The sequence below is a fragment of the Clytia hemisphaerica genome, unplaced genomic scaffold (assembly GCF_902728285.1).
Source record: "Clytia hemisphaerica strain Z4C2 unplaced genomic scaffold, Clytia hemisphaerica genome assembly, whole genome shotgun sequence".
NCBI classification, from domain to species: domain Eukaryota; kingdom Metazoa; phylum Cnidaria; class Hydrozoa; order Leptothecata; family Clytiidae; genus Clytia; species Clytia hemisphaerica.
This window is the reverse complement of record NW_027103598.1, coordinates 1,525,273-1,542,103: the sequence shown is the minus strand read 5'-3', so window position 1 is coordinate 1,542,103 and position 16,831 is coordinate 1,525,273. Positions and strand designations below refer to the sequence as shown.

Genomic DNA, 16,831 nt, shown 5'->3' with positions numbered 1-16,831 from the left:
TTGTCATAAAAGTTACATTCTTTCTCATTTTCAAAATCTTACCTAGAAAAACTAGACGTTTCTTATCTTCGTAAACGCCGGTTTAGCCTGCGCATCAATAGCTATGTTGATGCTCTCTAACTAAATATAAAATGAGAGTTTGTGGATAGTTCACTATTCTTTACTTGAATTCACAAAACGCAATCAAGAATTGACATAATCGAATAAAGAATTTATCGATTTCCAGATATGTTTCATGATAATTCACCAATGAGTTCAATCGAAAAGAGTTCAAGAGCTATCCGTTCAATCGTTTTGTCAGATGTTAGATTGGGACAATGGAATAATTTCGTAAAGCAAGGCCTCAGTTGAAAAGAAGAGATCGCCGCTTATGGAGAACGACCTTCACACTTTATCCAAACGCTTGATGACAAAAATATTGTCACGGTTTGTTTTGATGCCCACAGCTCTCAATCACTGCATATTGGAAACTGTTCATTTTGCTCATTTGCTTCTTATAGAAAACTATACTACCTGCGGTTTTGTAGAGGTCTGTGATTTAGACAAAACTTTTCCAAAAACGCACAGAAAACAACTCGCTTTTGGTGCTTCCAAACACCACGTTCGGGACACCCTCTCTAAAGAAAGGTCTTGTCAATAAGGCATTTTTTTTATCAGTTTTCCTAAACTGGCAAAAACTCGAAGGATTAAAAAAATGGCATTTCTAACAGTCACTATTTATCCCGTTCAAGTTTTTGTTCGTTTTTTAATCTAAAATATTTAGGGTCAAGTCAGTTTTAAGTAAAAACCCCAATGTCGGGTGTTGGATGATAATGATAACATAGCCTTGATATCGTACGTGGTGTATAACCTCTGTTCAACAACTTATCTCTGAACTTATCCAAATAGTTGATCAAAAAAACTCGCCACGGTTCGATTTGGTGCTTCTAAACACCACGTTCTGGAAGCTGATCAATTCTATCAAATAATGCAAAACTGGAAAATGGAATTTCCAGTTCGCATGACAAGAAAGAAGTGAAGTTGCATTACAGCGTGGAATATACCTTGGGCCATGCAACAACTAATTAGGTATTACATATGGTCTTGAGTGACATTGATCATTGTAGATGGTTAATTATTTTGTTAGCAAATAGCCAAAAAGACCCCTGTATGTTTTAGAAAACAGCAGAATGGGGGTTTGGTTATTTGGTAACAAAAGTAGACCAAAATGTGATAATGAATAATGTTTGTCTGATTTTCAAGTCAAGTGATCATTTTAAAATCTAAAGTATCTTTGTACACCAAACAGCTAGGGGGGGGGGGTTGACTCGTAGAAGGCACTGCAGTTCAATTTTCACAACTTTTACAACTAATAGCGTTTTTACTTTTGGTTAGCATCACGCAACTTTTACCGCGTAACCTCTCTAAAGATCCAGTGAAACAGTGTGCGCTAAACTAATGAGATCAACAGATAAAAAAATTCACGTCATCTTTCTTCTTAATGAAAACTTGTAAGAATATCCATGAAAGACATAACAAATGAGGATGTCAGCCCAGAAACTCACCAAAAAATTTTTTTCTTTGTTATCTAGGTGTAGGTCAACGTGACGAACTTATTGCACCAAGAGATCCCTAAAGCCTAACGACCAAAATGGATCATTCAAGCCATAAAACCAATCCGTTCATTATCTGAAAGTGACATTCATTGTTTTGCACAACCGCTAATTGCAACAAATGTATGTTCAAATTTTCTTTCTTTTTGTAACATTCTGTTTTTAGTTGACGTCAAATATTTTTATTTGATTTTCTTACGTCAATTCTTTTTTTTTGCTATAATTGTTACCTTTGTACTCTTGCTGTGACCATGGAATTGTTGATAAAATAATGCTTGAGTACAATGAAAATTTAGAAAAAATTGACGAATTTACCTTTTGAGAGGGTCTATCTAACAAATCCTGCATTACTAAAAAATAGACAAAAAGAACGACACATTTCATAAAGAACGATAAAAAAGAACGACAAATTTCATATTACTTGACTTTTCATTCGCCTCGTCCAACATTATGGTACATTTCGAGAACTGCGTATTTCTACTGAATATTAATTTAATTTGAACATATGCTTGAGTGATCTAAGACCATGAGGAAATTTCTCAAACAAATTATTAACAACTTGGAAAATAAGAAACGTAGACTCCATTTTGAGGTTTGGCGTGCTGTAAGAAGATTGATCACAATAAGAATTTGGGATTTTAGGAATTTTTACTTGAAAAGCTATTGGTTCAGTCCCCTCGTTTTCATGGTTCCAATCCCTCTGAATCAACCCCAAACCCGCTAAAATCCTGAACATTCGTTCCTTATCACCCCAGCTCAAATTTATTACTCCCCTTTCTCATAAATCTTATTTTCGAAATTTAAAAATGCTTGATTTTCTTTGAGTGTTGACGTGTATGGGACGTATTTTAAGCCACTACTCATGCAAAACTTAACATCACAACATGTACAATTTCCTTAAAACTAGACTATTAGCAATCTATTAGCGTGGAAATAATTGGATGGACTTCTACTTCTGCTAAAAATGATTTGAATCCGAATTGAGTGCCACATTGGTGTAAACCATGATGGAATTATTTCTGGCTCAAATTATTTCCAGCCTTAAATTAACTGTAGTTTGTATTGTTGTATATCAGATAGCCCAAAACTATTGTATTATATTACTGTAATTTCGATTGCTTGATGGTTCTACTGAAGAATAATTTGTAGCAAAAGAACACGAGTGGTATAATAACCATGACGTAATTCCCCAGCTCAAATTATTTGCAGCCTGGGCAACCAACCATCAATTAAGTAGATTTTTGATTTTTTTTCAGGGCCATAATCCCTAATTATCTTTGCGCTATTGCAAATCTTTTGAATAAAAAATTCAACCCATGGCTATAAACCAAAGTAAGATTTTTCAACTCAAACTATTTCCAACTTCTAATGTTTTTAGATCATATATTAAATTGATCTATCTAAACGTGCCCTACTGAAAATCATTTGGTAAAGAATTCAACCCTTGGCTATCAACCAAAGTAGCCTTTCTCGACTCGAATTTTTTCAACATATTAATGTTTGTAGATTAAATTTTCAACTGAATGCTCTAAGAATGAACTTCTTAACAGCAAAATGTTTGGAGGTTTGATGGAATTAATCCATCTTTCGGACAGCCTCAATTGTCAACTTCCACCTTTCAGTTCATGTTTTTCTTCATTTTTCACCTAATTTTTTTATGAAAAATGAGAAGCGGAAAAAGTATTGTGTAGTGTACTTACCACAAACCTCCGGTAAAGTCATTCTCAAAAGTATGTGGACACTTTATTTTCTTTAGTATTTTCTCACCACCAATTTATACTTTGTTTTTATACACCGTTGGAAAGATATTTCCAAGGAGAATATTCTAAAGTATACAAGATTTTCGAAAAATTAAAAGATTTTCAATTGAAATAAAATACTGATAAAACAAAATCAATAACATTCTTGTAGTTGCATTGTGATATTCAATTGGCAAAAGTGTCCTTTGTTATTTTTCCGGTCTTTTAATCTTAACAAGCAGAAAGATTCGAAATAATACTGTTGATCAAAACCAAATAATATTCTCCAAATACCGGTCAGAAATAACCCGCTACCGGAGTTCCCACCGGGGAACAAATTTTACGATTCACAGTTTCATTTTCTCAACTTTCGCCCATAAATATATCTAAACTTCAAAATCAAAAATTTTATATCTCAATGTTGAAGTTTAACAATTATTTAAAAGCAGAGAAGTCTTCAATGGACTAAATACCTAAATACCCATAATCCCGTATAATTTTCGCCCGACTGAAAATCATTTGAATGAAGAATTCAAATGGATGTAAACCAAAGTTGAATTTATCGACTCAAATCTTTTCCAGCTCGGTTATGCCTTAGCTAACAAGGAAAAGACATTTAATTTTTTTCAGGGTCATCATCCTTAATTGCTCAACTGAAAATAATTTGAATAGGAAATTCAACTTATGGCTATAAACCAAATAAATTTCCAATATTTGTAGATTAAATGTTCAATGAAATCTGTCTGAGTGGTCAACTGCAAATCATTTGAATAAAAATCTCCCCCATGGCTGTAAACCAAAGTAAAATTTCTCGACTCAAATTATTTCCTGCTTCTAATATTTGTAGACTTAAATTTTCAATTGAAATCTGTCTGGGTGGTCTACTGAAAATCATTTGGATGAAAAATTCAATGCTTTGCTATAAACCAAAGTAAGATTTCTCGCAGCTATTGGGTGGAACGGAAGACATTGCAATGGTGCATATCATGAATAGCGGCTTTATTAATTTAGAGTGTCTCTTATTTTGCTAGCAACTTGCGAATTGAGGTGGAGTCTGGATCGCTTCGCAACCCTTATACAATACGGCAAAGGGTTCAAAACACATTGAAATACACATATTTGTTTTCTCTGAGCATTTGGTCTTTGGCTGGCGTGAACAGTGTACAGTATATTACATATCTTACTTCCTACCTAGGTGTTAGCCTGGTTGCAACATTGTGAAACGTACTTCTCTTTGTCGTGTTCTCAAGGTTGACGAATCAGACTAACTTTCGGATAGGGCTGAATAGGGGCCCCGAAGGCTAGATGGGCCCCAATTCCTCATGGACTAAACCCTCAGTCTCTTCACGAACTACAGAAGTACATACCAAGTATGAGTATTTTGACAGGGAGAACCTTTGAGCTACAAATGAAAATATTAATATAATTCAAAAACATTTATCATTGTCGTTTGTTTGTTGTCTTTTCCTTAGCGCCACTGAACTTTCCGTTCGACCCGATTGACACGCTGTAACCATCGTTCTTTCTTCTTTTGAAGTCTCGATTAGAAGCTTGCATTAGATTAAAAAAAAAATTTTATTTATTTATTTTTTTTTTGATGATGAAACTGCACAGATGTTCAAGTGAGCCGAGGGCGATAATGAAAAATGCTACCATTTTTATTTACACACGCTACACATGACAAACTCGTTCCCAAACCGTAAGGAAATCCGTTTCCAACTCCCTTCGTCCGTCAGAAATTTCATTAGCTGTTATGGACTTCTCAGGACTCATTGGATTAAATTTTGTTAAATACACTCTTCTCGAGATGCATAAATTTATTGTTGTCCTCGTTTTCAAACAGATTTCATTGCTATAAAATTACATATTCACAATGATAATTGTGTTGTTTACACCTCATGAGACATTTTGAATTTCATGTACTTTTGTTTTAGAGTTAATGTTTGCCTTTTGGGAATTTAAATTGGTTTAAATGTATAATTTCATAGCAATGAAATCTGTTTGAAAACGAGGACAACAATAAATTTATGCATCTCGAGAAGAGTGTATTATTTAATCTCGAGAAGAGTGTATTGTTGTGTTGAACCTGTGTAAGAAAGTACATTGATACAACCAATGAAGTAGAAGCCGAAGGCTAGAAGTCAATCTCTTTGGTAGGACAAATCCCACCAAAGTTGCGCGGCCTTGAGCGATCCGCCTGGTTTTTATACAAATGACAGATTAAAACTAAAATTTACCGCTTAATTTCGAAAAAAATATCACTTGAAAACAAAGGAATTGCTAGATTCAATCCGTCATCAAAAACACGGCATATATTTTAAGCCTTCACTTTTTCTTGCCAAAGAAAGGTTAAAGATTCTCCTCTAGCCCTTCGGGCTTTAAACTCAATGGATACAACGCAGATGCACCACTTCAACCAGCAAAGAGTACCGTGGCCCACAAGTGCAAAGAGAATCTTTTTTTGCTTGGGGGAATCTTTTTTCGCTTGGGGGAATCTTTTTTTTGAGGGGAAATCTTTTTTTTGAGGAGGAATTATTTTTTTTTGAGGGGAAATTATTTTTTTTGAGCGGGAATTATTTCTTTTTGAGGGGAATTTTTTTTTTATTAGGGAATCTTTTTTTTTTATTTGGGGAATAATTTTTTTTAAGGGGGAATTTTTTTTCTTTCGGGGAATCTTTTTTCTTTTTGGAATTTTTATTTTTTCGAGGGAGAATATTTTTTGGATTCTTTTTTTCGTGCACGTGTTTCATAAACTGGCTATCAGTCGGGTCTGACAGTGGTATATAGTATATTATTGGAGCAACATCTTGTATTGTAATTATGCTATATTAGGCTATATTATATCATTTCGTTAATGCTTTAGTCTTATAGCGTGGAAAGAGTACAATCTAACATAATAAGGGTTTTTAGTATACTACAGCTAAACCCAAATGCATCAAATCACACTTGGATACTTGGTCGTGTTGTGTGTAAGTACTGCTTTGGAAAATTGAAAGGTTGGAAGACTATACATACATCATTCCTCTGACTGCAAACGTACAAATAAACAGCACTGATCAAGCAGAAAAACTTTTATTAAAAACCAAGTTAAGTGGTTTGGTTGGCTGTGTGGTTGGTTCTTAGCTAAAATGTGTTAAACATTAGGGTATTATAGATAAACTAACTTTCAATCTTTTATTTGATCACTCATCAGGCCAGGGGGTCTGCCTTGCAGGTCACAAGTCTGTCTGTTCGTGTCTGGCTAGATATTGCGGATATTGTCATTATTTTTTCACTTTTGAAATCTTGAAAACAAGGATGAAGGAGTGCTCTGGCACCTCTTTGGTACACTTGTGGCAGTGGGTGTTCTGCTGTCGTCTGAAAAATGGACCCTACTACATGTAGCCTGGATATCCAGACCGTAAACTATTTCACCGTCTATCTTTTCTCTGGTTGTTTATGGTCTGGTCCAAGTAACTGCAGGTATATTTTTCCCTGCGACGAGTGAATCTGATTGGCCAGTTCTCTACGAGTCACTGAGCAGAATTTTTTACTTGCATTATTTTCTATACGCTCGCATAATTTATGGAAAAAAAGCTGACATTCTTGCAAAAACGACCCTGCCGGTGCAGGACCCTGCTGACGCACCGGACTGTCCGGTGGATTTGTCCGGTGGCAAAAAGTATCCTTTCACTACACCGGACGCAATAAGTCCGGTGTCAGTCCGGTGTTGCATACGGGGAATTTTGGACACCGGACATTTATGATTACGCACCGGACTGGTCATGTCCGGTGTTTTGATTGTCCGGTGGAAAAAAGCATCCTTCTCCGACACCGGACATCCGATTTCCTTAAGTCCGGTGTAGAGATGGTCCGGTGGTAAAAAGATTCTCATTTTACACCGGACTTTCGCGTGTCCGGTGTTCGTTAAGTCCGGTGCGTCGGCAGGGTCCTGCCGGTGCACCTGACAGTCGGGATGCTGTTGTTGGGTGTTCGAAGTTAGAAATTTAAACACCCAACAGTCGGGTGCATTTTGTCGGGTGCTACATCTTGGCGCTTTTAACAAAACAGCACCCCACATGCAACGAGTGGGTGGCGATTTCCAGAGGGCGGAAACAAGAGGGTCTTCTTACTACCAACAAAATGCCATCAGGTGGCGTTGGGTGTTTATTGTCAGGTGCTCTCACAAAGTTAGGAATTTTAGCACCCGACTGTTGGGTGTGCTATTGTCGGGTGTTTTCGCAAATTTAGAAATTTCAGCACCCGACTGTCGGGTGCACCGGCAGGGTCGTTGCAAAATTATGTAAACAAATGAAAATGAAAATACCGTACAGGTTTATTTTGAAAACAAAATGGCTGCTTGAAAGAAGCCTTTGCAAATGTGGCTGATGTTTTGATGTGGTTTAAAGTAAATTTAAAAGTTTTTTGAGTTTTTGAAAGTGGTTTTATGGTAAGTAATTATGTGTGTCTGCCTGGCCCGGCTGCCTAGTGCCTAGGTTTCCAAAGTTTTGAGATTCTGTAAACAAGGGTTCACTTATACTGACCGTATCAAACAAACTGTGCCAGACTTTTTAGTTGTACCAAACTCTAAACTTTGTATGTTAAGGTATATAAGATTTTTTTTTTAAATTTTGAGTCTGGATTCCAGGCTATACTCCAGACGGTACTCTAGGCAGTACTAATCGAACATTCGATTGTAATTGAAGTATAATCAATAATGCATGATTGAAAATGATCAAAAAAGGTGGTCAAAATTACCACTTATCGATTCTATTGGTAATCAAATACTCACTCAGTTAGGAACATTTGGGGAGTACCAGTACGGGGCCGCAATCAAACCGCACTCATAAAAAAATATGTTCTTGTCTTTTTTATACTATTTTTTGTCTAGACGATATAACAAACATAGCTACTATAAGCAGACTGTGCCTTAAATTGGCTGTAAAAAAATTTGCGTCGGTAGTAATTTCTTCAACTTTCAACAATGCTAAAACAACCCTATTTAAACCACAGGCATTTTTCATCATTTTCCTTCTTCATCTGATCAATGAAGTTAAGCACACAACATATTCTTATGATTATTGTTATTCACTGAAACACCATCCTTTATCATCATTGATATTGTTATTATTATTATTATTATTTAGTTAATGAAAAATGTATTGTTGTCATTGCGCCTATCCCATTGCATCTAATCAAGTTTTTTGTACTGCATGTGGTAAACGAAATACTACACAAAATACTGGTGCCAGCACAAGTACATCAAATCAAGGAAAAAAAACATTCCAGCAATTCTTAGAAGAGAAGAAGACTGATCGTATATGCAAGTCCAAAAAACAAAAGATTTCTAAAGTTACTGTTAATGTCTCTGTTTTAAATGAATTTGTTGGGCAACAGTTCGAGACTTATTACAAACAAGTACCAAACTCCCGTCTCCCACTTGAATGTGAGCCTCAATGGGACTACTACAAATTACGAGAAGCTGCTTTTGATAAACAAAAACGTTACAACAAACTGATTGCATCAAAACAGCTGGAAGATGTAAAACTTGTATATAATAAGGATGGTGATATTTGTAAAACAATTCCAGGAACTAACATTCCATTCACATTGGAAAAATATCAAAGAGATATCTGTAAGAAATACAAAGATATGTTGTTTTATCTGTTGCCAATGTTCATTGAAGACGAAGACGATGATGAACCGCTTCCATCTGCACTAAGCAAAAGACAAAAGTAAGCAATCAATATCTTTTGGTTTACCTTTCAGAAACAATTTTTGGCAGAATTTAAATTTTTTTTCTATTCAGGAAAAGTTTTGAGGAAATGTAAATAAAACATTACAAATTTTGAAGATTGTTGCAGGAGAAAGATTCTACCAGGATTTCTTTCAAAAATAATTCAAAATTGGGCTTAAAAGTCAAAAATGCTAACAAAAATTTGACAAAGTTTGACGTCTTTGAGATTGTGACCATATTTTTTCCATGAGGAAATTAAGACACCAAATTTGACCCTGGTCTACAGTAGATTCTGTCTTCTTGTGAGCTGCTTTAAAGTGTACCACTTACTTAGCAACCCTGTCAAACCAGTAAGATCCCACCCGCCTCGTCCTTATTAATATGGGTAGTGCCAAAGGCTAAAAGAAGATATCTTAAAGCTATATACAATTTTCTTTCTAGTACTGTATCACAGTAAATTATTAATTCAATGCGTTTTTTTTTAGTGACGAGAATCCAGTGAATCCATTACCTTTCAATATCTTTGATACAGGAGCAGCAATATCATTCAACAATAATAGTATTTTTGCATGATAAAAATCATTAATATTGTGTTTTTATTGTGATTTATGAAATGTTTTTTGAATTGGCTTCTCACAAAAATGACATTTTGGCTTCATTTGATTATTCCTGATAATTCATAACATTTTTTCAAATCATTACACTACTATACAGTTATCTAAGAATTCCAATCTTAATAACTCAATATTTATTGAATTTCAAAATTCTTTTAGGTCTGTGTAATTTAAGATGCACGATTCATGCATAATTCATGCTAATCATTTTAATGCATGCATATTATAGATAATGTTTAAGTGGGTTCTTTTGGTTTGCTTAAAAGTTAAAAAATATAACATTCGTATTTTCGTCTGATCTAAATATTTTTCGACTGTTTTTATTTATCAAAACTCAAGATTTACTAAGGCAAATTTCTGAGGAAGTAGGACAAGAGAGGTATTTCCAAACTTTGTAAACCCTCACTTTATGGGTATTTCTGTTAATTTAACTCACCCAGTCATTCTTTTATAAAAAATGAGTTGGGTAAAAAAAAAGTTAAAACATTCAGTAGAAATTGTTTAGTTATAAATATTGAAATATAGCGTAAAAAAATAATGCCTTTAAACGGCTGGTTTATTTTGAATTCAAAATTGTATTTCTCTATTGATAGGCTCTACAGTTTCTGCAAATCCACACAACTCTACTGTCGAATTTGGAGCCAACTCTCAGAATGATCAGCTTCTTTCTTCAGTCACGCATCCCTGGAATCATGGTAAGTTTGTTGATAAGTGAAAATTTTTAATTAAAGCAGGTTTGTGAAAATTTATCATTCAAGCATATTAAAGAATGTTCTCCTAGTATATTCCTTTCTTTTGACACTTTGTATTGATGAAATGTTTTTTGTTATTGACAGCTTCAATGGATTCTGCCGCCGCTCGCAACACCTCTTTTGAATATTCAACAAATCATGTGAACAATCAACTCAGTTCTTTGATTGCACCTGCTTCAATTGAGGGTATGTTTTTAATTGTGTTGAGTGTTTATAGCCCCCCCTTAAAAGTGAGGTTACACCCCAAAAAAGATGGAGGCTAAATCTGTTTCAAATATTTCGAGGGGGGGGGGCTGGCTAGAGTTTACCATACTTTTGACTTTCAAGTATAATCGGTCTGTCTCTTTCTGTCGTTTTGTATTTTCTCTTTTTTACTCTTTTTTTTGCGAGAATATTTTACTGATATGCTTCAGGAAGAAGTTTAAAAGTAAAAGACTGAGGACTGAAATTCAATGGGGATTGATATACCCACGTTTTTTATGACTGGGTATTCAAATTCCATTATTTTCAAATCAGAGAAGTCACAATGTTTTGCAGTGAGGATTTATTTATTTAATCATTTTCAGCGGAGATAGAAACTTCCACTGGAGATGATATTTCCAGTGGGAGGGGCTCCTGCAAGAACAGTATTTTAAACTTAATTTCTAATGGAGATGAAAGTGCACTGTATTCTTGTGATATTTCAGTGTTTTCAGGGTGATAATAGTACAGTTAAAGGTTCGTATGAGTGATTACTTTTAGAAGGATCGTTTAATGATTTTTCTAGTACTGATCACTCATAAAGAAGAACAAACACACCCAGGGGTGGATCTAGCGAAACTGCTTTATGAGGGTAACTCGAATCGGGCAAGCAATTAATAAAGAGTTAATTAGTTAAAAAATTATTTGCTTTTACAGGCTTTAATAATTCATTTGAGGAAAGTATCTCATATAATTTAAAAAGAGAGAATTGACCATATTACTTGGAGGTATATTGATCATTTGTGGTTTTTTCTTACGCACGCGCACAATAGCACGTCAAAAAAACACTTTTCAGCCTGTACTCGTCAATTGACAATGGCGCGCACAGGCCCCGACAAAGTCAAATCTTTTCGACCAGTTGCTTTTAAAATTTTTGGCTTGGACCTAAACCTAGGCTGACGCTATGTATCAGTCAACAAAGTTCGAATACAGTAGTTACTGCTTGACACACCTAGAATCGAGTCTGACAAAGACGCGCCTTCATTAATCTCAGAATGTACGTATGTACATCAGATTATATGAATTAACTTTAACAAAAATCAACTCCTTAAACTCGGAAGAAAACTGATAATTATCATGGCGACTAAGTAAAGCTTTTCCCAATATCACTTTTTGTAAAAAAATATAGCCTTGACTTCCACAAAAAAAAAGCCTTTGATTTCCATTTTAGATAATGAAGTTGCGCGCAGTGCATTTTAACACGTTACTATTGTCAATTTATTATTTGTTCTTGGTAGATTCAACATATTCTACAGTTTCTCACAACACTTCTTTGGTTGCAAGCTCTTCGAATGACCAGCTTCTTTCTTCAATTGCACCAAACTCAATTCAAGGTAGGTTTTAATGTTATAGTTATAGTTCAGTATTTGCTATCTGAACTTTTTTAATGACTGGGATGGGTTTCCTTTTGTAATTCATTTTTAAACACCAGCTTTATACCGGGTGTGCTTTAAAAAACGCCCCTATTCAAAGGGGGGGGGGGTCGGTCGGTAGTAAAATCTCAGATATAATGACCTTTACTACGGTGGTGGTGTGACAAAAAATGGAAAAAAAAAACTTTTACTACCTAGGGTAGTAAAATACCAAAATAGGTGGTATCTATGTGTCGATTTTTTAGAAACGTTTACTACCAAAAACTAGTAAAATTTGTAATTTTTTGTAAGTTTTTTAATTTTTGGGTAAATTTAATTAAAGTAATGAACATTCTTGCAAGATCACCACTTTTTGCGTTGCTCACAGAAGCATTCTATTGACGTCAAAAAAGACGTCACAACGTCTAGATTACAGATTTCCTTTTACCAACAAAGACATTATTAAAGAAAACTTAAAGCTTAAGCGAGATGTAGAAAAGGGAATTTTACTAAACTAAAATTAATTTGATGTCAAATTATCTTTTTTGAAATTAAAGGTGGCTTTTGGAATTTTTTTTCGCAATTTACACAGTGTATTCAAGACGATGTAAAACCTTTTCCAGTAAAATAAACTTCTTTAACTCCTTTGATTTCCATTATTTAACTCGATTTAACATATCCTAATATATCTCAAAAGCCCAGCTGTTTCTTTACCTTTTTTGGGAAAACCTTTAAATGAAAATCTGGAGATTTTGCAGTGACAAAAGTGATTATTTCGGCTTTTTTGTACATAACTGATGATTGAAGAGTGTTTTTTTTTTGTCGTCGCAACTGACGTTGAAAATGACTTATTTGGAACAAGCTAGAATATCTATGAAATATTGATCCTGGAACAAAAAATAACCTGGCATATGAAACAATTATGCCATTTCGATGTTTTAAAAGTTGCGAGACAAAATAAGAAGATGAAAGCTTAGTGTGCTTTTGGGTTTTGTTCCCTACGGGAAAATTCAGCTATCAAAATCTGTGAACAATCAAAAATTGACGTACGTCAGCAAAATTGTCATAAAGTCATAATTAACGGCTATATAAATGTATAATTTTCACCAAGGGTAGGAAATTGAATTTCAAATCTATTCTAAAAATTTCATTTATTTTTATCTGGTAGAAAAATGTACGTCAAAAATTGAAAGATAGGGGCGTTTTTTGAAACACACTCGGTATCCTATCATTTTGAATTCGTTGAAGATCTAGTGTTAGCTATTTTTTTTGTTTTTTTTTTGTAGATTCAACTGATTCTGTAGTCTCTCGCAACACTTCTGTTGAACTGGCAGCAAGTTCTTCAAATGATCAGCTTCTTTCTTCAATTGATTCTACATCGATTCATGGTATGTTTTTAACAAGAGATGCCGTTTTGATCAAAATGAAAGCAAAACGCAATGCCTAATGTCTTATAACTTAGACTGTCTTTGTTCTTTCAGTATTTTATAAAACATTTTCTGCAAAAATACATGGATCCCTAATTTGCATCGAATTTTTTTAAACATTAATATTTTCAAAAATTTGGTAAAAATTGGGGTTATCTTTCAAAGATTTCCTTTTAAATTATTTTATCCATCCATGCGGTTAGTAACCTTTGGCATTTTTTTTTTGTCAAGGAACCACCTTTTTTGCAGTTTGTACATTTCGGATGCGGATACTTTAAAATGATTTTATCTATTTAAATGAATACACAACTAAAAGTGGTTTTTGTCCTTGTCATTTTAAAATAAACATATTCCCTATAGATTTAACAATGGATGAAGAAGTCTTGGTTGCAAAATCGGCTACGATCCACCGAATTAAAATTGTGGAAGATCTAATTGAGCTGTTTATGGACCATTCAATAATGGGGTATAACTTAGAATTTCATGTCATTGATGCGAGAGGAAAAGAAGAAAAAGGTATCGGAATCGGGGTCACGCGTGATGTGTTTACCTCTTTTTGGAACAAATTTGGAGTAACTAATTGCACAGGGTTTGCTGAAAAAGTTCCCATAGTGAGGCATACTATGACCAAAAAACATTGGGAAGCGGTTGGGAAAATTCTCATCTATGGTAAGAAAATTGGCTATTTTCCCATTACTATTTCATCAATTTTTATCACACATACCTTGTTTGGAGAGGAAAGTATTTCCGAAGCAGATGTTATTGACGGCTTTTGGAAATTCGTGTCCCCCGAGGACAAAATTTGCATAGAGGAGTTTATGCTTAAAGACACAGATGAGTCACGAAAAAGGCTTCTTCAAATTTTGGGGCAGTTTCAATTACACACAAAGCCGACATCTGAAAACGTTTTGGGTCTGATCAATGAAATTGCTTTTCAAGAACTCATCCAAAAGCCAAATTATATAGCCAATATATTCAGAGCAGTTTTCTATAAATGCAATAAAACTATTTTTGCAACAGTGGAATCAATCCAGAATTTTTATCTTGATAAAGCTCCAACCAACAGGAAGGTAATCGAGCACTTAAGTTACAGTGAACCAGAAACATTAAATCAAAGGAACACTCTAGATTATCTGATCAAATTCCTAAGAGAATTAAGCAAAGCAGACTTGCTTAGATTTCTAACATTTGTAACAGCATTAGATTTAATTGGTGAAGATAAAATATTGATAAACATTGTTCCAGAGAAACAAACGCCAAGAGGACCGCTTTCTCGAACGTGTGTTCCATCACTTACTCTTCAAGATGACTATGAAAGCTACAATGTCTTTGAGCAAGAGTTTAAGGATATTCTCAACTCAAAATATGCATACAGCTTTCACTTTGGCTGATTGTAAAATATAAAATCTTTAAGAACTTGAACAGTTGATATTGTATGATTTCTTTTTGACTTTTTACTTCGTCTGTTTAACATTACCGGTTTCTTTTGTCCTGAGCTTAAAGCTCCCTTTTGTTGTTCTAATACTTTTTTGTTGATACTAATACTAGTGTAATAGAAATTTCAAATTTGACTATCCATTGTATCAGGTTCCCCTTATCTACAATTAAGGCTGTGAAAAATAGAGTTATGTTTATGATTTATACGTTTACATATTTGCGAGGTTTTATCACCAGATAACAGTTTACTAGTTTATATTTTCAAACCTCAAAACTTTGCAAAAAGAGTTTGTAAAAATTAAATGCTACATTTGAATTTTCCTTTCGGATACTAGTTAACATCGATGGTATTACTAGATGTGATGTTTTGGGACTTTTTATCCTGTAAAATTTATCCGAAATAGTAGTACCTTTGAGTGTTCGTGGAGATCAAAATACGAAGTACATAAAATTTTAATATTCTATTGCAAAATTATAACCTGTTTTGTTTTTATTGTTATTTTAAAAACAATATTGCACGGAAACGTCTGGAAACGTTGTTATTTTTTCTTATGATAGCTTTAGATTGATTTATATCTTTCTAAGTGTGTTGAAATATACTAAAGTCTGTTCTACTATACGTTACACTGTTGAATTCATATCTAATGTTGTTTGTCACTCTTATGAAATATCAAAGTCACATTTGCCTTTAATCGTATCTTAAAAGATTATCGTTTGCTTGCATTCCTTTTTCTTTACCGTTTCTTTTCACTAACTATATTTTATCGTTCTAGAAAAACACTAATAAAAAAATGAAATGTCCGAATTGTGAACACGTTGGGAGGTATCTATTTTGCTCGAACTGTGGTGAAAGGTTCCCTTACAATGAATTTGATGAGTTATTGATCAAATACTTTTACAAAGGATACAATTACGATGAAATTTTACAGTTTTTGTCTCATCATCATGGTACGGAAGTTTGCATGAGAACACTGAAATCACACTTAGGTCGGTTAAATCTTAATCGAAAGAATTTTAGTCAACGAGACTTTGCTGAAGCCTTTGCTGCGATTTCAAGAGAAATAGATTTATGCTGTGATGCTGTTGGATATCGTACCATATGGCACAGACTATCAGTCAAGTATGGAATTAGAATTTCTCGAAATTTTGTGATGGAAGCAATGAAGTTTCTTGACCCGGATGGGGCAGCACATAGAAGATCTCGACGCCTGCGGAGAAGAAGCTATAGATCAGATGGACCAAACTACACGTGGCATGTGGATGGCTATGACAAACTTAAAAGGTATTTTTGTCCCTTAGTTTTTGAATATCTCAAGCAACGCAACATGTCATCAATCTCGATATCATCCTTAAATCCATAATTTAGTAAAATTTCTATGTTAGAAATCTTAAATTTTCTAATTTTTCAGGTATGGTTTCCCAATTCATGGGTGCTGTGATGGTTTCAGCAGGAAGATTTTGTGGCTACGTGTTATCAACAGTAACAACAATCCAAAAATAATTTGCAACCTTTTTTTGAAAACCGTAGAAGAAATTGGTGTGTTTCCCAGATGTGTGCGATCGGACTGCGGTACAGAGAATGGTTATTTAGCTGCAGCACAATGCTACTTCAACCGTCAAAGTGATCATCGAGCTCATTTGTATGGATCTTCAAATCACAATCAGCGCATAGAAAGTTGGTGGTCACAATTTCGACGACTAAATACCGAGTATTTAATAAATTTTTTTCAAGATATGGTGGACGAAGGTATCTATAATACAGGCGATTATCTTCACCGGGCCTGTGCGTTTTATTGTTTTGCTCCGTTGATTCAACACGAGCTTGATTCTTGTATGGAACAGTGGAATTCACATTTCATTAGGCACTCTCCTAATGTAGAAGCTAGTGGTCGCCCTGATGTGCTATATTCCTTCCCGCCGAATGGTTTCAGAGAAAATTGTACCCAGTGTAATCCTGCCGAT

General features: G+C 34.4%; 1 protein-coding gene across 1 annotated transcript; it reads left to right on the top strand.

The window, feature by feature from the left end:
* Window positions 1-8,467: 8,467 nt before the first annotated feature.
* Window positions 8,468-14,828, top strand: LOC136801863 (uncharacterized). Its single transcript, XM_067058526.1, has 7 exons — window positions 8,468-9,045; window positions 9,533-9,606; window positions 10,255-10,356; window positions 10,498-10,599; window positions 11,892-11,987; window positions 13,292-13,393; window positions 13,793-14,828. The coding sequence occupies exons 1-7, from the start codon at window positions 8,468-8,470 to the stop codon at window positions 14,821-14,823; spliced, it is 2,085 nt and encodes a 694-aa protein (XP_066914627.1). The 3' UTR covers window positions 14,824-14,828.
* The last annotated feature ends 2,003 nt before the right edge of the window (window positions 14,829-16,831 follow it).

Excerpts from the sequence above, each read along its gene's own strand:
- LOC136801863 (XM_067058526.1), top strand. The coding sequence starts at position 8,468 with ATGTATTGTTGTCATTGCGCCTATCCCATTGCATCTAATCAAGTTTTT. Across the intron at positions 10,600-11,891 it reads TGCACCTGCTTCAATTGAGG|ATTCAACATATTCTACAGTT; the intron begins GTATGTTTTTAA and ends TGTTCTTGGTAG. Across the intron at positions 13,394-13,792 it reads TGATTCTACATCGATTCATG|ATTTAACAATGGATGAAGAA; the intron begins GTATGTTTTTAA and ends TATTCCCTATAG.